At 49.9% G+C, this 22,445-nt stretch overlaps 1 protein-coding gene across 3 annotated transcripts in view; it reads left to right on the forward strand.

Annotated features, from left to right (window-relative positions):
• Nucleotides 1-22,445, forward strand: part of BSN (bassoon presynaptic cytomatrix protein) — an 89,500-nt gene that overhangs the window by 35,602 nt on the left and 31,453 nt on the right. For 2 of the 3 annotated variants that reach the window (XM_032120560.1, XM_032120561.1), the window contains exon 3: nt 9,597-10,403. In XM_032120560.1, the coding sequence (XP_031976451.1) occupies nt 9,597-10,403 (807 nt within the window). Of the gene's footprint in view, nt 1-1,763; nt 1,899-9,596; nt 10,404-22,445 lie in introns of those variants that run through there. The other variant, XM_032120563.1, reaches the window with a different exon arrangement.

The raw sequence follows: 22,445 nt of genomic DNA on the forward strand, positions 1-22,445 counted from the left end.
GGACACCCAGCCATGTCCAGACCATAAACAGGAGGGAGGGATGTGCTGTGCCTGTCTCCTCCAAGGTGCACACACATATTTTTGCCTATCTTATCTGTCAATAATTGCATCCTCTCAGCAACACAACAACCCAAATGAAGGTCTGGGCTGTCCACAGGGTTTTGTGGAAGATCAAACCTGCCCTGGACAGCCTATTGCTCGCTCCTTTGGCCAGCGTTTGGTACCCAGCAGGGTGTCTTGGGATCATGGCATCTGGTTACATTTCTTTTGCTGCAGCCATAGATTTGTGTTTCACAGATTGTGTGGCTAGCTGGATTATAAATTATTCATGACAGGCAACTTATCGTGTTTATCTGGAATAATTGAGCAATTAAGTCTGTTTAGGTATGTAAAAAGATTGTGCAATGGCTTGTCTATCTTCAGGCCCTAAATTCTGCAAGAGCATTTGTTACATATTTAATCGAGAATAACAACAACAATAATAAAAAGAGAGGCAGAAGATACACTCTGCTTTGATGCACTGATCCACTGTGATGTGTTCATTCGCACAAATTTTTCATTCCAGTGGCTTCACTCGTAAATACACATTAGCCCAGGATAAATTAGACTTACTTGGCTCCTTCAGTCTGGAGAAGGTGTGAGGCCATAACACCAGGTCTGCAACCCTCTCTCTGGAAACACTTTGGGCTATTTATGCCAGCATCAGGATTGTTTTTAGTATTTAAAACTTTCCATCCTAGACATGTGGGTCAGAGGATAACGCTTCTCTCCGCCCTCGTCACTGCTGTGCTGTACTCAGATGCTGATGCTGCCAAGGTAATGCAAAGTTTGGGGGTGAAAGGATCTTTAAATATTCAAGAGCGTTTAGTTTAGTCCCTGAGCTACAGCCATTATCTCCCATTGCTGTAATTGTCCAGGAAGATTCCCAAAGGAGCTGGGAGCTCATGAGCAAGGCTGCAACAGGGACCACTCAGAGCTGAATAAATGTGAGCCATGCAGTAAATGGATGATTTTATTCTGTGTTACTAATAGGAAACTGGGCTGCTTTTAAATTAATCTGTTACAAGTCTATTAACTGGGAGCAGCCTGTGCTCTTTATAGCATTATAGCTGTGAATTGCATCGCTGCTGCACATGACACCCCGAGGAGCCCCGTGGCCTCGTGTATTCCTCTTCTTTGGGCAGGAGGTACCAGGGAATGGAAAGTTTTGAGCTTCTCTGCTCCCTTCCAGGCTGCTATTTTAGTTCTGCAGGAGACAATGAGTGAGCAGGACCGGAGGCTCCTGTTACTCGGGACGTCCGTCCTTCGGCTGGCGGCAGGGCACGGGAGCAGCAGCAGAAAAAGGCAAAGCAAGCCATTAGGCTTTCCTTGGCCGAGAGGGCTCCCGTGGAAGTCCCACGTCACGGAGCGAGAGGCACCTGGGGCTGCACTTAGAGCACCCCGGCGTGCAGAGCTCTGGAGGTTAAAGCCCGGGGTGCGCTCTCTGCCGTGCTCCCTGCCCCGGCCCAGGGGACAGCATCCTCGCAGCACGTACAGACGTCCAAACCTTTCATGCGCTCCTGCGGACGGGGAACAAAGGCTGTCTAAACAGGAGCTAGTGAGGCAGCAAATCGCGCAAGAAACCTTCCCTAATGAACTGGAAGGACTTGTCCCTTTGCCTCGGGCGGCGGCACTGCCGGCGTGCTTAGCTAGGCAGCGCCTTGTTTGGCGGGGGACCCGCGCTCCGGGGGGAGCAGAGGAGCAGCGCTGGGTCTGGCGCTGGAAAGGTTTCCTCTGCCCATCTGCTCCTCTCTGCCAGCAAGGGCAAGCAGTAAGGAGGGGATGCTCTCACTTCCTGAGGAGCTAGCCATGGGGGATGCTGCCGGGGAGCACCGTCCTGCCTGTGACGGAGGATCGAGGTTAGTTGCAAAGCTGTTGGGCGTGCAATTATTTCCTTTGATCGTTTGCTTCATCCCCGTGTCTGTGGTTGCGTGGTGCAGGGAAAGATGGACCGAGCAGCGAGGTGCAGGAGCTGGAGGTCGTCTTTGAAACGCAGAGGGTCTGCAGAGCCTTGTGGGGGTCAGTGCCTCCTGACGCCCTTTGGGGAGAGGAGACGTGCTCAAGTAGCCTGGGGTTGGTTCAGGGAGTGCTAACCAGAGAAAGGAAACTGTTTGAGAAGTGACTCATAGGATGAAATGGCACTGTCTTATTTCTCAGCTCGATCCTCTGGACAAACGCAGTTTCCCATCTGTTATTTGCAGAGAAGGAGATGAGTTTGGGGGTTGGTTCCTTTCACTTGCCAGCGAGCAAGCAAGTTGATTATTTTCTGGCAAGCATTAGCAGGATGATTACTTACGGCTCCGGTGGCTTCCCCTTCTGGGCAGGAGTGCCAAGGACTAGATTTTATTTGTATTGAGATGTTTGAAGATAAAGATGAGCATAAGGTGGCCTTTTTCACAAGTGACTCGCTGCCTCAGTGACCAATTCCCCCTGTCAATTAAGTGCTGAAACATTCCTAATTGCACATTTTCTCTGGAGCCCTGGGTTCTCCTCAAACTGTGCTTTAGATTTGGACCAGGAAGCTTCAGCCCACGCTGCCTGCATGTTTGCATCCGCCTCCTCTCCACCTGGATGCAGGCGTGAATTCTGGCGATGTCTTGACACGCAGCCTGGCCCCGGGCACACAACAGCTCCCTCACCCTGGGCTGCTCATGGTCCTCCCAAACCACCTCGGGAGACTCCATCTCCTGGTGTTATCGGTCCCACTCAGCTCGGACTTTGGCTGATACACCACATCACAGCCTCCCTCCCACGGGATGCTTTGCAGGCTCCTCTTTGCATTTGCACGTAGGCTGTGCACTGATCCAGACAACCAGGGCTGCTTTTCCTACCCTCCAGACATGAGCTCCATGGCAAACTGTCCCTGCACTGCTGTAGGAGAACTCAGCAACAGAATCATGGAATGGTTTGGGTTGGAAGGAACCTTCAAGATACCTCATTCCAACCCCCTGCCATGGGCAGGGACACGTTCCACTAGGTAAGGTTGCTCAAGGCCCCATCCAACCTTTGCCTCAAACACTTCCAGAGAGAGTTTCATTCTGCTATAAAACAAACCAAAACTTCAGAAAAAGGTGTATATTGGTATTTGTCATATGCTCCACCAGCCAGTCTGGGATGGTGCAGGAAACCTGATCCATATGGTACCTTTAGTTTTTTTCATGCATCAGCAGCTCCTCCAGCATTTGCTAAGCTTTCCCTGCTCTCCTGCAGCCATTCGCACCTCCTGCCTTCCCAGCAGTATTCCAGCTCCCCACAACTTGCCATTCCCTCTGTTCTCTAGCTGAGGGCTGCCTTCTAGCACTGCCTCTTCCCTTGGATCAGGATGTTGTTTAAGTGCAGAGTATGTGGCTTTGGCAGATTTCAGTGTGACAATGTAAAACACAAGACGTGCCCCCCGGAGAGCTCCTCAGGAGTGGATCTGGGAGGCATGGATGGAAGGGACGTTTCGCTGACTGGCTGATTTTGTGAGACAGCAGTTCTTCATGTGCAGGCAGAGCTGCTGAGCTGGAGACACTTAAGGACACTCTCAGGCAGGGCACTGGCAGCTCTCGGGAGAGGCCAGGCTGTTGCAGTGTTCCTCCAGGATAAGCCAGTAGCAGCCATGAATGAAACCGTTCTCCATCCAGTCAGTGATCCTGGCGTTGAGCCTCTCCATTAGCCTGATTAACACAGTACCTTCCTTACCTAGTTCCAGCTTGGGTTATTTTTATACTCATACTGGTGCCTGCAAAAGGCAGAGGGAGCTGTGATGGTGGCCTTGGGGTGCATCTGCTGGGGCGGTGACTTCATCTTGGGGGGCTCTGGGGAAGGGGCCCACTCGGGGCTCTTGGAATTGAAGAACTGCTGCCAGAGGTGCCCTTTTGTGCTCTTCCCAAACATGGTTGGGGTTTTTTTCTTCAGGATTTTCAGTTTTGTAGAATATTAAATACACGTGTTTTGGGCGACACAGAAAACCCACATTCCTTTTCTGTTCTGAATTCCCATGAACTTGGCTTCTGGTTTTTCAGCCCATTGTACATCTTGTCTCATGCCGAATGATGAGTGTGGGTTTTATCTTCTGCTGAACAAAGCTCCTTTTCTCTGTCCTGTCCGAAATGGTCACCTTTGGGTGGGATTGATCATGCTGGACTCAAGATGACTTGGGAGCTGTTCTTCCGAGTCTAAAATAATTGTTTAAAACAGGTCAGATGGACTGAGCCCAGTGGCCTCCTCTGACACAGGGGTGTGTAGCTAGCAAGGTTGATGGCTTTGGCTGCAGTGAGGTCTAAATGAGTAGAGCTGGTGAGGAACCATTCCATCTCAAGTCTCCAAAGTCATAATTATGGTAATCTAAATATGGTCTCTCCTTTTTGTATTTATTCTCTTTCTGTAGTACGATAGCGTCCTGAGTGACCTCCAGATGGTCCAAAATAACCAACCCTCAGCAAAGACAGAATTACTCTTTATTATAATCCTAAATTTTGGCGTGAAAATCTCTTGGATGTTCAATTATGATGTTTTTCTGCTTACAGTGCTCATTTTAAAGCTTCTACCCACTGCAAAGGCTGAACTCTATACTTGAGGTACTTTTAGAGCTGTATTGTCTTACCTCAGGGGAACAAAACAACCTGCAGAACCAGTGCTCCCTCACATCTCCTGGTAAGAAATCCTGGGGATGGGCTATTTTCACATAGTCTCCTAAAATAGGTGGTGGTAGAATAACTTCAGAAGCCTTATAGACTCAAGCTGTGTCTATCATTTCAGATCCTTTTTATTCATGTGCTTTTCTTGGTGTTTTTCTAGATGGTTTGGAAACCACAGTGCACAGGGATGGATCTTGGTCCCCTTTATGTACTTGCTCTGCAGAGGGTCACAATCTAGGCCACCATGCCTGTAATTTTATATATGTATGTGTGCATATATCCAATTGATAATTCTTATCAGTGTTTAAATATGCCCTGGATAGAGCCAGCACGTGCTGTGGATGTTCCTGCTGCAATTTTTTAAAAAGAAAACGCTGATTGGAAAGTTTTCATTCCTAATGGGATTTGCAAATGGTCGGTGCTCACAGGACTGCATTGAGGGGGGAGGCACATCTGGCAGCTGTGACCCAGCAAATGCTGCCTTTTGCTGACCTACCCATGCACTGGGGAATAACAAGATTTGGAAGGGGGTTTTGAGGAATATTCTGGGTGTTGGAGGGGTCTGTAGTGGGAAAGGTAAGGCTGGTGGTCGTGGGCATGTTGGGTACTACGTGTGAAGCTGGGGCAGGTCAGGTATCAGATACAAACATCCCAAATGTCCATACAGATGGGATGGTTCAAGCTATCAAAGCTTGTGAGGTCAGAACAGGCATAAAATATCCTATAGATGAAAGGCCTGCAAGCTTTACCTCCCTGAGTCTTCTGCTGAGCCCAACAGCATGTGTATAATTTGCTTTAATGGTTAGAAACATCTGCTGTTAAAAGTGATGCTTAATATATTTGGCTTCCATTTCCAGTCATTAGTTCTTTTTATGCCTTTTTCTGCCTAATTAACAACCTTTTAGTACCTGATATTGTTTCCACTGAATGTGCTGCTATATCGTAATCAAGTCACTTCTTAATCTTCTCTTTGATAAACGAAAAAGATCAACCTCTTCAATTCTCTCATTTCAGACATTTTCTGCATCCCTAGAATCACTCTTACAGATCCGGTCTATATCTCCCGCGGTGTTTTACTAATCTCCTTAAAATGTCGGTGTGGAACCGTGGATGACTCTGGGAGGAGTCCCTTGGTGCTGGAAGAGGAGGCTGATCCACCTCCTCACTCCTACTTCCAGCTCCAGGCTTCCTGCACAGACTGAGCGCAGGTTTGCCAGGCAGTAGAGACTCATCTTCATCGATATTTAAGATATGGGGGGCTGCAACCAGATGATCTTTAAGGTCCCTTCCAACCAAAACCATTCTGATTCTGTGGTTTTACCGAAATCCATTGTGAGTGGCACTGGCCATAGTGAGATGATGATACCTTGGCAGTGGTGAGTTCTCGTTGCCCCCATCTCAGACAGGTAGCCAGTCTGAAATCCATTTAACATATTCACTATTCATATTCTATAGTGCTTTTATTTTTTGTCAGCATGTCATACATTACTAGGCCAAAACACCTTTTGGACATCAAGGATGTTGCTTCTGTGCATTTTTAATATCAGATGTGCAGAGAATAAAATCAGGTTTGCTTTGTCGTGACCTATTTTTCCTAAAACCGTGTTGATGGGTGTGTTTGTGTGTCCTTCAGTTCTCTGCACTGTCTTTCTGCCTTGGACAGATGTCTGGCTCCCTGTCCCCTTCAGGCCCTACCTTTGCATTCTTCAAGCAGAAGACTCTTCCAGCCTCCTAAAATTTCCTCTTAAAAATGAACATCAGCATGCAGCAGTTTTCTTAGTTCTCTTAGAGCTCTTAGATACAAAATTATTCAGTTCTGCCAAATTTAAATATCTTCTGGTGCTGGTAGATTGTTGTTGAATGTTCTCGATTACTAATAAGATGGAAATGCTTCATCCTCGTAAGGAGTGTTATCCGGCTTGTTCCCAAATGTTCCAGGACAGTGATTACAGCATGTCCATCATATCTGTCTCGTTAACAGCTCTCCCATATCCAATGATGGACCCCTGTCCTTTCTAGGAAGAATCTTGGTGTAAATTTTTACTAATCCAACCTCTGAAACTTTTGATTTGGTGAAGAACTGGGCAAACAGGACACAGAAATAGGTGGAACTGGATTATTTCATTGACTTGCATCACCATCCTCTAAATGCTTTTCTTCTAGCTTGCAGACTCATCATGCTGGGGGAAGATGCCCAGAAAACAGTAGAGAGAAATAAGGGGAAAGAGTATTACAAGAATGATTTATCCTACTATTTCTTTATCACCCAGGCTCTTCCCTTCTCCTTTCTCCTTCTTGGGGGGGAAGGATCTTTGGCAAGACAACTCAGCCCTTAGTCTTTGCTATCTTCCCTGCAGCATCCTTTAAATTGTCTTTGATCTGTGTAACCCACACAGTGTGTCATCGGTTGCATCAGTGGAGGCCAGCCAGGCAATTTGTGATAATCCCAACTCAATTTACATTTCAAATGCTTGCTCTGGGAACTCATGCCTGCAGCTTTCTCCTGCTCCTCAGGACAGATGTTCCTCACCAAGTCACCAAGGGCAATTGGATGCTCCTATTGCACCTAAAACGCCCCCTGGCTTTTTCCTATCTGGGTCCTAGGTTCATTGTGAAAAGTGAGAAAGCTACAATGATCCCATGGTTCTTCAGCCCTGAGCTCAGGGAGATAGATCCTGGTGGGCTTGTCCATGAGCCATACGCAGCTGCTGTGGCCACGGGACCTGGGCACAGTGCCTCCCTGTGCCCCAGTTTTCCTGGAGGAGCCTTGGCCAAGGGCAAAGTAGGAACTGTGTGGCACAGGGAAGGAGTGGATCTCCTCTTCCCCCAGTTTCCACCTCACTTAGGGTCTTAAAGTGCGGGTAAGGAGATTATGTGGAGAGGGAAGATTTGAATTTCTTGCATCCTGGGAACAAGAACCTTAATAGAAGGGACTGGTTCTCCCTTAATTTGAGCTGATAGGGATGGTGGGCAAAGCTGATGGGATTTTGGTAGACACTCTCTTGAAATAGAATAGTGGGAAGAAATTCCAGGGGGTGTGAAAGCAAAAATAACGCGAGAAATTCTGGATGTCAGAAGAGAGACGGCAAGACCCTAAGAAATTATAAAAACTAAAGTACTATTTTCAGAAACTAAATATAATGTGGCTCCTTTGGAACAGCTTGGAGAAGCGACAATGTAGCGCAAAATTCTGGGGAAAATTGAGGCTGTTTTCCCTCAGCTCCAAGTGAAGAACTCGAGCGGAGGCTGGTGTAGAGAGTGGCGTAGGAGCTCAGCAAGTGCAGGGAGGGCTGGGAAGAGCACGGAGATGACGTGCAGCCAGGCTTGTAAGGGGATGGGAAGAGCTTTGCTGGAGGCAATGCCAAGCCTTGGCACCCAGCAGGTGCAGAGAGGGGAAGGGGCACTGTGGGCAGGTGGAGGTTTGTTCATCCACCCCCCCGAATTTGAATCCATCTTTCCTAGCTGATCTGAATTTCCTCTGTTTTTAAAAGTTTATCGTTTGAAGGCTGACCTTTATGACAACCGTTATGGGGAGGGGACTTGTAAGGAGGGGTTTAGGAGTTATTTGCCTCACCTCTCGAGGACTTGCCATCATGTCCCATCATGAGACTGCGATAACACCCAGCTGCATCTCTGCAGGCAGCTCCTGTGAGCAGAAGAAGGTTGAAATGTGCCTGTTGTGTGGCTGGAGTGTAGGGGGATAAACCCTGTGGCCAGGTTATGAATCACCTGTGCCTCCAACCGTAGGACCAAAAGGCCAAGCAGACCTGGAGCTGTGGGACTGGGCAAGGTAATTAATGTCTCTGCAGTGGGGCTTAAGCTGAGCCTTAGAGGTGATCCGTAACACTGGAATGAAGAGATGGCTTCCGGAATGAAAGGCAGGAAAATCCACACCTCGTGCAGTGGGTGCAGGTCTGTGGGATGTGCAGCCCCCAGAGAGCGCAGGGGCCAGGAGCTGTCGGGTGCTGCCCCTGCCAGGCTCTGCATCTGCTTGTTGTGTGAGCTGCTCTGGTTTTTGGGAATGTTCTGGTCCTTTTTGCCACCTTAGTTGCTTGTCTTGGAGAAGTCTTTTGCAAGCAGACCTGGCTGTCCTGCTGACTGTGCTGTATATTAATACTTATGGAGCTGCTGAGCATCCTGGTGATTTCTCATATGGAAAGGCTTTACTGCCTCTTTAATTAACTTAATTTAGACATTAGTGTGTCACAGGGAACATCTCTCGTGGGGAAAGTCTTTCATTTATCACCACTTAGCCAGAGAACTGTTCTATTTTTCATTTGCATGCAAAAGTTCATTGTGGTGAGAGTGAATATTAACCCTTTGCTCCCCAGCATGCACTTTGCCTTCCTGGAAGTGCAAATGCATTGTGCAAGGAGCAGCACTCTTTGCACTCCTTTATAGCATTCCAGAGCCAAATTTTGAAGTGGAATATCACAACCACTGCACTGATTCCAGAAAATCCATCTCTGCTAGCCCCAGGGAAGCATTGGGCATGGCACAGTGGTGTTTCCTTGTTTGGCCTTGGCTATTTTCTGTGCTATCTCTGGTCACCAGGCAGGAGGGAAAAAAGGACTTTGGGGAGGTGGTGGAGCTATGAGCCCTCGGAAAGGCCCCTCTTCCCCCAGGAGAGGCAGAGCCTCATGGCAAGCAGTTGCTTCACAGCAGAAGCTTTGGAAGCAGACCAAGGCTAATTAAAGCTGGCGTTCTCGCCGGCGTGCTGTGCCGTGGGTACCTGTGACAGATGGGGGCCGCTCGCCCCGACTGCGAGGTGCTGCTAGTGAAGAACATGGTACCAAAATGTTTTTCAGGGGCTGATGGCTGGTTCCTATGGCTATGTGGGGTCTGTCTGCAGGGAGGTAAGGGTGTGCTGGGGCTGCCTGCAGGCAGCTGTACCTGCCCATCACTCACTGCCCATGTCCTCTCCTTGTCTCACAGGTGAAGGAATGGCTGTGCTTGAACTGCCAGATGCAGCGGGCGCTGGGGATGGACATGACCACCGCTCCTCGCTCCAAGAGCCAGCAGCAGCTGCACTCCCCTTCGCCATCCCCCTCCCAGTCCCCAGCCAAGCACCCGCCACCCCCGGCTGCAGATAAGACCCCACCAGCCCCCCGCGCCCTGCTACAAGAGCAACCCAAACCTCAGCCCACAACGCCGCAGAGGGAACCGCACGGCCAAGGACAGCCAAAACCTCAGGAGGTGGCCAGGTCCTCCCCGCAGCATCAGGCCAGGTCCTCCCCGCAGCATCAGCAAGCCAAGCCTTCCCCCTCCGAGCAGAGAAAGACGCCAGGAGATGCTGGGGCGAAGCCTGCTGCCCCGGTCCCCGGGGCTGGAGCACCAGAGCAGCCCCAGGAGGGGCTCACAGGGAAGCTCTTCGGCTTCGGGGCATCCCTCCTGACCCAGGCCAGCACGCTCATGTCTGTCCAGCCAGAGGCCCCTGCTCCGAGCCAGCCGTCTCCTGGCAAAGTGCCTCCAAAAATTGTCTTCAGCGATGCCAGCAAAGAGGCTGGTCCCAAAGCCCCAGGGGCACAGGGCCGGGCTGGTGCCGCGCCGGCAGCGAAGCCAGGCAAACCAGAGCAGGGTGTCAAGCCAAAGGAAGTGCCGAAAGCAAGGGTCTCGTGCCCCCTCTGCAAGGCGGAGATCAATGTGGGCTCCAGTGAGCCCCCCAACTACAACACCTGCACAACCTGCCGGCAGCAGGTCTGCAACATGTGTGGCTTCAACCCCACGCCTCACCTCGTGGAGGTAAGGGGGCTGGCGGGGGAGGGGGTGGGCATCTTCTGATCCTGCCAGGGTACGTGCTCTCTTCCTTGCTTAAAATGGAGAAAAGATGGGGTGCTTGCTTTCAGAGGTCTATAAAAAAAGCCTTTAAGAAACTGCTGAAGCCAAGCTCCTCCTGGTGCAGGCCGCAGGGCTGGAGTCCATGGTCTTCTGCCTCTTGGCAAAGTCATGGATTTCATGTGTGTACACTGATTTCATGCTGGTTTCATGCAAGGAGCAGAGCAAGGCATGGATGTTGTTAAGGGCACCCTCAACAGTGCCCACTGCTCCCCAGAGATGTCCAGGGGTGAGGAAATAGGAACAGGTCATGCAAGTGCCAGTCACCAACTAGCATCCTCCTCCTGTTGCTGTGGATGGAAGCCTTGGCCAGACTGGAGATGAGGCTAATGAGGGATGTTCTGCAGCTCCTGCATTCTCGAATGGTGAGGCTTCAAGGAAAATGAAAACAGGGGAAGAAAGTGTCAGGGCCTCAGCAAGAGACACATGGGTGCTGGATAGTGGAATGGGCTGAGCACAGGGTGGGTGTGGGGACGCCTGGTGCTGTTTGGATGTGAATTGGGTGTGCATTCTGCAGCCTGCTGAGATGGAGTGCAAGGAGAGGAGAAGGGAGGTTGAGATGGTCTGAAGTTGACCCAATCTTACCTGTTGTAATTGAGAATATCTCTGAATTGTTGTGATGCCCACCCAGATCATCTTCCCAAGCACCAAAAAAGCACTGTAGCCAATTCTAGCCACTTGTGCCTGGAGAGGAGAGTGGTGCAACTGGTTCAGCTGGAGTATCCTCCTACCCCTTCCACCTTAGAAGCTAGGGAGGGGCATCTTCCAGGCCCTTCACCCCCTCCTGTACAAGTGATTTGAGACCCTTACCAGAGGAGGCCCAGGGCTTGCTCCTGGAAGTGAGACACAGAATTGATAACACCAGCACACGGAGAAGTTAATGGGAACTTGAAATGACCAGAAGTAGGATTGCTAATCTTGGCTCCATTCCATGGCAGATAATTACATTTTATGTCCCTAGCTCCTCCCTGCAGTTTCAATTACATCCAGTAATTTTCTGTTCTTCCTGAAGCTGCTGCTGCTGCCACCGCTCATGGTCACGTTGGCGGTGGAGGAGACGCTCTCCCACAGTTCGTGTGGAGGTGCAAACCCCCCAGATGGCCATCTCCATGTACACTATGCTGTTTTCAATGCCAGTGCTCTGCTTCTGCTGTTGCTCCCACCACTGCGTCCTCCCTACCCCGAGGGCTTGGGTGAGGAAAGCTGTCCAAGTGTTTGTTCTTCGGGTAGGGCTGAACCCTGTGTTGGCATGCCCTTGGGCAGCAATGTGTTCCCAGGCTTCAGAAAACTCATGGATTGGTGAAAAGGCTTTAACGGGCTCACTGGCACCCAGCTGCTAATTAATTAATTAGAGAATTAATTTGGGGCTGGGTTGTGGCCAGTGATGTGGCGATCTCTGCATGTACCAGGGAAAGGTGAGCTCTCCTCAGCACTTGTCTCCAGGGTCACTAGCTGACACCTGGGATTAAATTTCAGATTTTGAAGGCTGGACTCTGCCTGTGTTCCCTCAGCTCTTGAGCAAATGCCTTCAGACACCCTTGGCAAACCCACCCTGCCATGTATGCCCCTCTTAGTGTTTCTTGCTGCAGCTCATCCCTGCAATACCTATGAGCCTTCACACAGAGTGAAGACCCACAGCAAGGTCTTATCCAGGCATTGTGCTGTCATGGGTTTTGTTTCCCTTTTCAGTGAACCTTTATGCAGCTCAGCATGGTTGGGTTGGTTTATGGGATTTATTTTTGTAAGAGTTGAGGAAGAAATGCAACACTTGTGCTGTGAATGTTTTTTACAAAGACTTTCTGAAGAAAGGAAAACATTGCAAGGTCTGTTAACGTGGTTGGACTTCAGGTTTGCTTGATCTTCTGGGAAAATTGTTCTGTGGTCTGATCTCTTTTTTCCTGCAGCTCACATGGGCTTGTCCCAAGCCCTGAGATTCATGCAAATACCATAACTCACTCTTTGAAGTAGTGAGGCTTGGTCCATTAATTGCTTGATGAATTAGGACCTCGGCTATAAGCTGCCCTTGGAAGTTGTGTGAAAGCTAATGAGGGATTTGATCCCGAGTCTGGTAAGTGCAGAGGAGCACGAACTGTGGGTGAGATGGGCAGCACCCTCTGTACACCCTCCTGGAGCCTGGACAAGGCTTCACCCTGTCTCCAAAAAGCATCAGTCACAGGGAGGGAGAAGGCATGGCCCACAGTAGCCTGGTTTTTGGAGGAAGGATGGAGTTCTGCAGGAAAATAGTGCTAAAACCATGCATTTCCTGCAAATAAAGTTGTATTGTCACTTCCAGAAAGCAAGGAAGGCTGTTGCCCCTATTTGGAACCCCCTAAAATTTCTGATTTCCCTGAAAAGATGTGTTATTATACCCATGGTATTTTCATTCCCATCCCACTCCTGATCTAAAGATGGAGTCGGAGGCTCTGTGTCCCTGCCGTCCCCTCCCACCCTCTGCAGCTGCCTGGGGAGGTATCCAAGGAGCTGCCTCCTCCCCAGCACTCTGTTCAGCCAAGTGCACTCAAACCTACCAAAAGAGAAGAAAATACTAAAAGTGCTGTTTTTCTGTGGACTCGCTGGCTGAGCTATGTAGGTGCTGAGCCACCCAAAGGAAAGGGTAACTTGTGCTTCCCTCATTGTCCTTGCACCTCTCTAGACTGATGCTTATGCAGGTGAAGGATGCTCCAAGAGTATCCCGCTCATGAGAAGCTGGGTAGTGCCTCTGAGCCCAGAGTTTCCACAAGATCTGCCAGCAAGGCTGACCTTCCTCTGGCCTTGGGTCTTGGTGGGCATGATCAGAAGGTGCAGGTGAGGACTGGAAGCCTCGGGCATGTGAAGAGTTTAGGGACAAGGGTGGCGTTTTGGCAGTACATCCCAGGAGAAGTGTGTGGACTGTGGTGGCCCATGGCTCTGGAAGCTGTGAGTTACCAGCAGAGGAAGCCCAAAGTGTGCCTGACTTCCACTTCCTCTGTTTGCTTGCCATGATACACATTACCCAGCTTTAAATAAGTTGTTTATGTGAAATACCAGGAGTACAGGTGCCTGGAGCCTCCTCCCACCTCATCACACCTCCTCCAGGAGCTGGATCCCAGGAGCAGTACTGAGATGTTCTCAAGCCAGAGCTGACACTTTGGGACCCTCCCAAATTCCCTACAGCCTCAGCCTGATGCCCTGCAGGAAGGGAAGAGGTTTCTGTGGCAGGAAGACCAAGTGCTGGGTCATTTTGCTGGGAACTTAGGAACCTATCACTCCTGTTTATCGCAGAGTCTGCTGAGGGAACAAGTGATCTGGCAAGAGCTGGCTTGCAGTGTGATTGCCCTGTGCTTGCATGATGTTCTCCCAGTAACCCTGGTTGACCCCAATTGACTCCAGGGGTTTTGCATTAAGGAACAAATGAACTATGCATGTTGTGTTACTAAATAAACATGGCAGGATGCCCCTTTGCCTAATTAACCAGCCTGAAACAGGAGCGGTGACAAATTCCATTGCAGAACACTGCTGATTCCCAGGTGCCAGGCTGTGACCTCCAATGGGCACCTGACCCTCAGGAGGGTCCTCTTACTGGTTTGTGGTACTCTCCATACCCCATCAAGATCCTAAAACTGCTTCTTTTCCCCTCATTTCCCCACACATTGTAAAAAACATCCTTTTTTTAATAACACTCGTGTTGTCATGGGTGGTGCTGCTGCATTGCCCTGTCTGGTGGCACCAGTTAATGCTGTTGGGTTCCTTATTACATCCAATATATGCATATATAATATAGTATATGCCTATCATGTGATGGTGAGGCACTGGAACAGGTTTCCCAGAGAAGCTGTGGACTCCCCATTCCTGGAAGTGCTCAAGGCCGGGTTGGATAGGGCTTTGAGTAATCTGGTCCAGGGAATGGTGTCCCTGCCCAGGGCAGGGGGATGGAATGAGATGAGCTTTAAGGTGCCTTTGAATCCAAACCATTCTGTGATTATCCTGGATGTGATATCACAAGATGCAGGAGCAGCGTTTGCTTGAGCCCTTTATGGGACACGTTCCCCTTCTGCTGCTCCCGTTGTACCTGCAGGTACAAATCAGCCTGTTCAGATGGATTTCTTGCAAAGAGCTTGTGAATCACTGTATCAAATACATCTGGAAAGCGCTGGACCTCTCTTTTCATCACGATCCAAGAGCTCCTGCTGGATAAAATTGGTCCCTGGGCAGAACAGTTCCACAGGGTGGGATGCTGCACTGCTCAGGTTTGAGATGCTGATGCTGAGGATGGGGCTGACCTGCCCTACTTGCAGAAGCAGCCATGGCAGCTCCCGTACTCGGCTGCAGGGAGGAATGCCTGGGAAAAGGGACTTCAGCAAGATAAAGAAAGCTCCCGGAGATCAGCCTTTGTGCAGAACAGGGTGTCACTGGCAGCAGCCGGAGGATGGGTTAGAGAAGGAGAGCTGAGGAAAGGTTTTGTGCCAAAATTATTTTGGTGTCAGCACATAGGTTTCAGAGAAGAGCTAAAAAGAGAGCAGGGAGGAGCATCGGGCTCCTGCCTCACCTGCCCTCGCTTCGGGGGGGCTGGCAGCAACGAGCCTGTGTTCAACTCCCGGTGTGCCGTGCCTCCCTGCCCCCTTCCCGAGGGTCCCTGCTCTCACTGGGAATGTAATTAGCTCCTAGCCAAAGAGGATTAGCGGGGTTAAGAGAGCCTCCAGCTCAGCACTGTCCTGGGATGGAAATCCCAGCCCTGGTCTGGTGTCTGGGGCCATTCCCCCCTCCTTCCAGGCAGAAAAGCAGGATATATGTGCCTTACGAAGAACCTGCCTCCTGCCCTCTGGAGCACAGGTGTCTGTGCTGGGGATCCAGCAACTCTCCATCTCGGGGAGCCCTATGTCCTTCCTCCATGGGATGATCAGAAATGCTTCCCAAAGAGCCGCCTGCCTGCATGGGGTGACAGAGAGGGTGGGTGACAAACAGGGACAGGGGCTTAAAGTTTTCAGGCATCACTTCTCCATAGGAATCCAGGTCCTGTTATTGTCCTGTTGTTCCTACCAGGCTCAAAGGGCAGCAGGGACATGCTCTGCAGCTCCTGATGGAGCAGGGAGCAGCTGCTGTCAGTCACCCTTTTGAGGCTGTTTTCCCTGAAGTCGGGTGTCCTGCAGTGACAGCTTGGCAGTGTCCCTGGAGCTCTGATGGGCACTAGGATGGCCTAGTCCCCTTTCCAGGGACAAGAGGAAGAGCAAAGTGCCGATCTTGAATAGTGGGCAAGGGGTTGGACCCTGGAGTTTTCTGCAAGAGAAACAGGTAGCCAGAGATACAGGCAACTGAGTGCAGCAATTGCTGGGTTTCTCCTAGATTTTTGTGCAGAAATCATGATTTTAAACAATACCCCAGCCCTGAGGGTATGAATATTTGGGTCAGTCACATAAACTTAAGTCAAACTGAGAACTCTGCCTAGTAGGGCAGAGAGGAAGGCAGTTTTGCTGGCGTGAGCCCTCAAATCCTGTTAAGGGCTGGTAATTAACAGCTTGCTGTGACTCAGGAGTTTTCTGTGCAGCTGAACCTGCTGTAATTAAGCTGGTTCCTGCTACTGGGCTGCACTGGGCTCCCCAACTGCTCCTCCTGCAGACACGGGGCTGGAGTGGGGCTGGGGTCATTGTAACCTCACAGACAAGTCTGAATTAAGAGTGGGGTCCCACCTGATGGGTGATGCGCAGCATCTGTGGGTGGTCCACTCATGCAATCCATGTTCTGATGGATTTTTTGCAGAACCCCATTAGATGTTAGCACTGTGTCTGCTGCTGGCTCTTGTCATCTGCTGGTTGTGTTTTTGAAGCTTCTGGGAGTGCTCCACACACTGGAGTTTGCCTCGCTGAGCCTGCTCCCAGCTTCTGGCCACTTTAAAATTATCTTAAGAACTGCTGTTCCTTTCTTTAATCAGTAAAAAAGCCCAGAGCTTCAGGTTCCTTTCTTCTTTTAGCTGCAATTATATTATTAAGGGACAAATGTCAGCTGTATGTGGACCCTGCTGATGGATACTTTGGAAGCAACTGCTGCCCACACTGCAGATTGTTTTCAATGGCTCATAAAATCAAGTTGTATTTTCAAAGGGGTGACAGTGGCTGAGCAAAGTAAGGGATTTCTGCCTTCTAAATGAAGATATATTTGAAGTGAATGATGCTTCCCCGATCCCAGGCTGGTTTTCCAGAGCACATTTGCTGTTCCCTAGGACTTGGAGCCGCTGCTTGTTGTATTGCTGTGCTCCTGGGCTAGCAAGCTGCTAGGGCCAGCAGTGCCAAGGTGTCTCCAGAACTGTCTTGCTGGGAAGCGAGTGGATATGTCAGGATCAAAGCCTGAGTGCTCACCATGGCTCAGGAAGTCAAAAGATTTGGGCTTACAACAGGGAGCCCTTTGGCTTTGGGGAGGTCAATATTGCTTCTGGGCCAGCTCGTGGTGCAGGAGGTGAGGTGGGCAGCAGGACAGATGTGATACCTGAGTCTCCACTGCAGATGTCCTTCTCAATAGCCTGTAACAGCTCTTGGAGCCACCACCTCGCTGCGGGTTCTGCTTTAATTGATGGTGAAACTTCATCCGTGTGGTATTGATCATGGTGTTTCCTAGAAAGTGGCAAGGAAAAATTTGGGGAAATGCTTTTTGCCCATATAAGATGAATAGGTCTTCATGGCAGCTCTTCTCCCCTGCTAAGCTTTGACAGCTTTTTCCACCAAATGCTTTTTTTGATAGGTGTTGCAGATCTGCTTCTCAGGGGTGATGGTATTCTGTCCATGAAACTTCCATGGCACAGACTCATCCTTTCGAAAGTCACTCAAGCCATCCTTGAGTAGACAGACAGGGACTGTGACCTTGCAGCAGGGACACGGATACAGATGTACAGGGCCATCACTGCAAGGGCATTGGCTATTCTCACCAGTTGGGTGCCATGAATATTAAAATTCACCAACATGGGAAGGGCTGGAGTAACTTTCCATCACCTGACTGAGGTTTCACAGTTTGGAACAGCTCCGGGAAAGGCTGAGAGAAGATCAATAACTGCCCTAATGCACCTTGTTAGGGACTTTCTTGACCTTGAGAAGCTTTGAAAAGAGTTACTGTTGTGCACATGAAAGGTTGAAGGCAGCAAAAATAGGCAAAGTGGAAGCACAGAAAGGAAGCAGGACAAGCTAAAGCTGTCGTAGTGTTTTATAGACATCAGAAAGGGTTTCATATATATATGTACTGAAGAGCAAAAAAAAAACCAGTTCGTTCACAAAATTCAGGTCACCTGGTTCTAGCACAGGGTTTCTGCCTTTGCTGTTCAAGTCAGACCCAGCAGCCATGCTGATGGGGCAGCCCTGGAGCTCTGTGCCCCGAGGAGCCCTGTGCCTCTCTGCTGCTCTGGGCTGTATTGCCGATGTCCACTGCAACCAGACATGTCCAGAGATGTCCTCTTAGCTCCTCAGATGAGCCCCCCTCACAGGGAGCTGGTGCAGACCTCAGTGGACACCTTGCTCAGGCACACAGCTGGTGTGGGGGAAAGTGAGGGAGTTCCCGTGTCCTCCTCCTAAAGCTGTGCCAGCTGCAGCGAAGGGCAGGAGATGATGGAATAAGGCAGGTGAGAAGGAGGGCGATGGTACAGAGGAGGCATGGAGCTCTCAGGGGAATGGGGACAGCCTAGACACTCATTCCTGCTCCTGCTGTGTCTTGCATTGAACAATGAGTGTCTGAAGAAGCTCAGAATCAGTCCTCAGTGCAGGGACTGGTACCCAATATCAGCAGGTTGTTGCCATCTCTACCCTGGGAGAGAAAGTGCTTGGATCAGAGGGGTCTGGATCACACTTGGATCATGTTGGTGATGGTCAGCTTTATGAGATGGCTCCTTGGTGTCTGGTAGGACTGGCAGCACTGACCCCTGAGTCCAGGCTGCTTGGTGGAGTGTGTGGGCTCCTGTGTCCTAGACCTCTCCCTTGCCCACAGCAGGAGCTGCTGGTGGAAGTGGTGGTAGACACCGCTCTTAAAAAGGCAAAAGGTCTGTGTGGGGGGTTGGATTGGAGGGAACCTTTGGAGCAGTGTGCTCTGAGGAGCACTGTGGGGACTGGTCCCTGAGCAGGTACCAGCAACAGATGACAAGGCTGGTGGGACCACCTAAATCAGAGTCTTGGTCTGAAGCTGTGATGGGCAGGCAGAGAAACAGCTCTTTTAGTGGGAGATGGTGAGAGGATTTGGCTGTTCAGTTCCTATTTCCACCCCTGGGAGCAGGCACAGCTTATCCTGATGTGCTCACAGACCATTATACAACCTGGATCTTTCTTCTTTCTATTTTTTTTAATAACATGCCATGTTAGTGCTTTATTTGGGAACATGTTGGGACACTTAATCGAGCGTTTAATTGGCTTTGTAACAGTGGATTTCTGAGTGGGCTGAGGAGGAGGCAGCTTTAGGACTGGGCTGCAGTAGAGACGCTCGATTTTCCAGCTGCGATGGGAGCATCTCAGACTGAGTTTGCTGGTGTTGATCCACCTTCCGAAGCACCATCGTTTTTCCTATTGAGCCCAGTGGCATTTTGCAGTTGTATCCTAAAGACTTTAGGACCTGTAAAGGTCTGTGGAACAAAATGAGTGAGGAGAGGGGCTGCCAACGGTGAAGCGTGTGGGCATGCTGGGAAAGAATCCAGCGGGAATGCTGATGGTGGGATGTGATTGTTGGGGATGGATTTTGCTAGCTTGGGCCAGGCTCTTGTGTTGATTCCCTTCTTGCCACATCCAAACTGTGCTGATGAAGTCCGTGGGCAGGACAAGCTCACGTGGGCAGTGACATTGGTGCTGTGCTGCTGAAGGAAGCCCAAGCCTTTATCACAGTGTGTGCTATTGAAGGCCGTGTCCCTCTGCAAGGATCAGCAGGACCTGAAATACAGTTTGTGGTATCTATCTACAACTCAACCAATGCAGGGATTCACCCTGGTTTAATAGTGTTCCCCATACCGTGTAGTTCAGGATTCAGCCCTTGCTGTGTGCTGGGATGCCCTGTTTCCTGGCTATGCATGTGCTGGGGTGAGCCATGTGAGGTGAGGACTAAGATGCCATCTCCCACGGAGTACACTGGGTGTTGGAGAAAACACTGCTGGAAGAAATTACATTTATTTCTATGGAAAGAAATGGTATTATTGGTGTGGTTAAAAATTACTGCTCGGGAGGTGGGCAGCTGGGTGTTCCTGTTCTTCCTCCATTAAATCATAGGATCACGGAAGGGTTTGGGTGGGAAGGGATCTTAAAGCCCATCTGGTTCCAATCCCCCTACCATGGGCAGGGATGATCAGGTTGCTGGTGGGGCTTTGCTGGAGGGACACAAGCCTGTCCCATCAGGTGGCACTGCCAGAAGATGTGGGATGGGGAGCTGGATCCTCACCATCATCCCTCTCCTCCAGTCTTCCTGCTTTGCAGTGTAAACTCTGCTCTCCCGTGAAACAAAACCTTCCTCCGTGGTGGAGAGGGAGGCCTTGTATAATTAATGCTGCCAGGGGAATCGGGGTTCTGCAGTGCTGCAGTGCCCAGGATTCACCTGCACTTCAGTGCAGCGTTCCCTGCATGCAGCCATCCTCTGCTGGGCAGCAGCAAGGAGCAAGCGCTGCAAGCCAGGACACCTCAGCCTCTTTCAAAGCACAAAACCTCACGGCCTGTGGAAAGGCAGAAAGCTGAATGGAGCAAGGAGGTGCACTAAGGAGCTGGCTGCTCCTTCCTCCTCCTCCTCCTCCAGGTCGGGTTACTGGGCTGATGAGCTGGGGAAGGTGGATGGCACCAGCCTGAAGCAAAAATAAACACGAAGTGAAATAGAAAATGAAAGCAAGCTCCTTCTTTGAAGCACACCGAGGCTCTGAGCCTGGGAAGGTCTCTGAATGGATATTTTGAGCAATGTTTCATTCTTACATTAACCAGACTGGTTTTCAGTGTCAGTGGTGAAACTATTAGTGTGGCCTGTGGCCACCTCACAGCCACCTTTCCAATGATTTTTCTGTCATAGGGGTCAGGGACTGAGTGGAAACACATGATTGAATGCCTTTTTGGTTGACATTTTATATGTAAGTTGAGAGGAGAATGTTTCACAGAGACAATTTGTCTTCTGGAGGTGTGAGACCCTTGCAGGAGGTGGGTCCCCCATGTGGCACCCCAGGGCAGGTGCTGGGTGGCAAAGCCCCGAATGTTAGAAACGGGTTTGTTTTTATTGTTTATTTATACTAATTTTCTATTCTCCCAGAGGAAATTCTTGCATGGCTTCTGGGGACCTGCATCCTGGCAGGAGGAGGAGTTGGGTACCAAACCTTTACAGGCACTTTGACCCCCTCCAGGGAGTTAATCTGCCACTTACCTGCTTAAAAGCCTTGTCACAGGACCCTGTGAACCCTGACTTCATCCATGTGCATTTTCTCCACAGAGCAGAAGAGGGAATGGCATATCCCGCCGTTTTCCACTCCCTGTTCATTTCCCAGCCCTCAGTCAACCCATTCAGCACAGATCACCATCCCTGCCCCTCTCATTCAATCTGAAACAGCTTCTTTTCCCTACGTGTCCCTATCTTTTTGTGCCTAAGAGCAGCTGCTCCACTGGGCAGATAGAAGCCATGCTGCAGCTTCCTTGGTGCTGAGACAGGATTCCTTAAAAACCCCGATGCTTCCATAGTCTCTTTCTTCACATAAGGCTGTAAACCAGCTCCTTTCCAATGACTGGGAGCGTAGGAGGGATTAGCCAGGAGGTGCCATTATTAACGTAAGTGATTGTAATTGTAAGCCAGGGCATTAACAGAGATGCTTATGCTTGATCCAGCAATGATTGCACCCTTTTCCATCTTCGATTTTTATCCCTTTCCTGCTCCTGCGAGCAAGTGGAAAGGCTTTCCAGAGCTCGGGCTTCCGCTTCTCCTTCCCTCATGTGTTCTCCTTGCAATATTTACAAAGCATAGGCAATATTTAGAAGCCACCAGGGGATAAAATGCTCTATCAAATGTGTGATCATTCCCTGAGAAAATGGGGAGTTTTTAGGAAATGTGCCTTGAGAAGCTGACAAAGCTATGGGAGGGTACCAGAGGCTGGGCCAGCGAGGGCTCTGGTGTCTCCAGGGGCTTGCCTGCTTCCTAAGGACATTGATTGCTCCAATATAAACTGAATTTCTCTCTGCTGTGAGAATGGTGAGGCCCTGGCACAGGTTGTCCAGAGAGGCTGTGGATGCCCTATCCCTGGAAGTGTTCAAGACAGGTTGGATGGGGCATGGAATAACCTGGTCTAGTGGAAGGTGTTGGAACTAGATGATCTTGAAGGTCCCTTCCAACCCAAACTATTCTAGGATTCTATGATCTCCCAGAGGGAGTGCCAGCGTCTGCTTGGGACTGATCACCTCCAGCATCAGGGGTGATGATGGGGGCTTCCACCTGCAAGTGGCTGCTCTACCACCCAATTAATTTTAATTTAAAATCCCCTGCATTTTAAAGGCAATCCTGGCCAGGCATAAGAAAATGGATAAGAAATGGGATACAAAATAAAGTTTAAAGAGGGAGCGTAGCTGTGGCTTTGCCATACCCTCAGGAGAGCGAGCAGGAGCTCATGTGCCTGTCCTCTGGCAAAAGGACATCCAAAATTATTTATTACTTTGTACTTTGCCAAGAGTTTCTAAATATGTTGCTTGAAATGGCACTTACAGAAGTGAGATCTTCTAGGCAGTACACAAAACAAGCTGTTATAAGTAAGCAGCCCATTAACAGGAATGCTGGCACCTTCTCTTTGGAAAAAAAATCCTCCTTTTGGGTTGTTAAATTGTTGTTTGCAAACTGAATGGTGGTTGTTTTATAGTCCTGGTGCAGTCACAGCCAAACACAGGTGTGCTGAGAGCAGTGAGGAGCAGTAATTCCCAGCGAGGGCAATGCCAGGAATCCAGGAATTAAATGTGCCCCCAGCCCAAGATTAGCAGCTTGAGAGGCTCAGCCACGGGAGCCTCCTGCACC

The sequence above is a fragment of the Corvus moneduloides genome, chromosome 11 (assembly GCF_009650955.1).
Source record: "Corvus moneduloides isolate bCorMon1 chromosome 11, bCorMon1.pri, whole genome shotgun sequence".
NCBI classification, from domain to species: domain Eukaryota; kingdom Metazoa; phylum Chordata; class Aves; order Passeriformes; family Corvidae; genus Corvus; species Corvus moneduloides.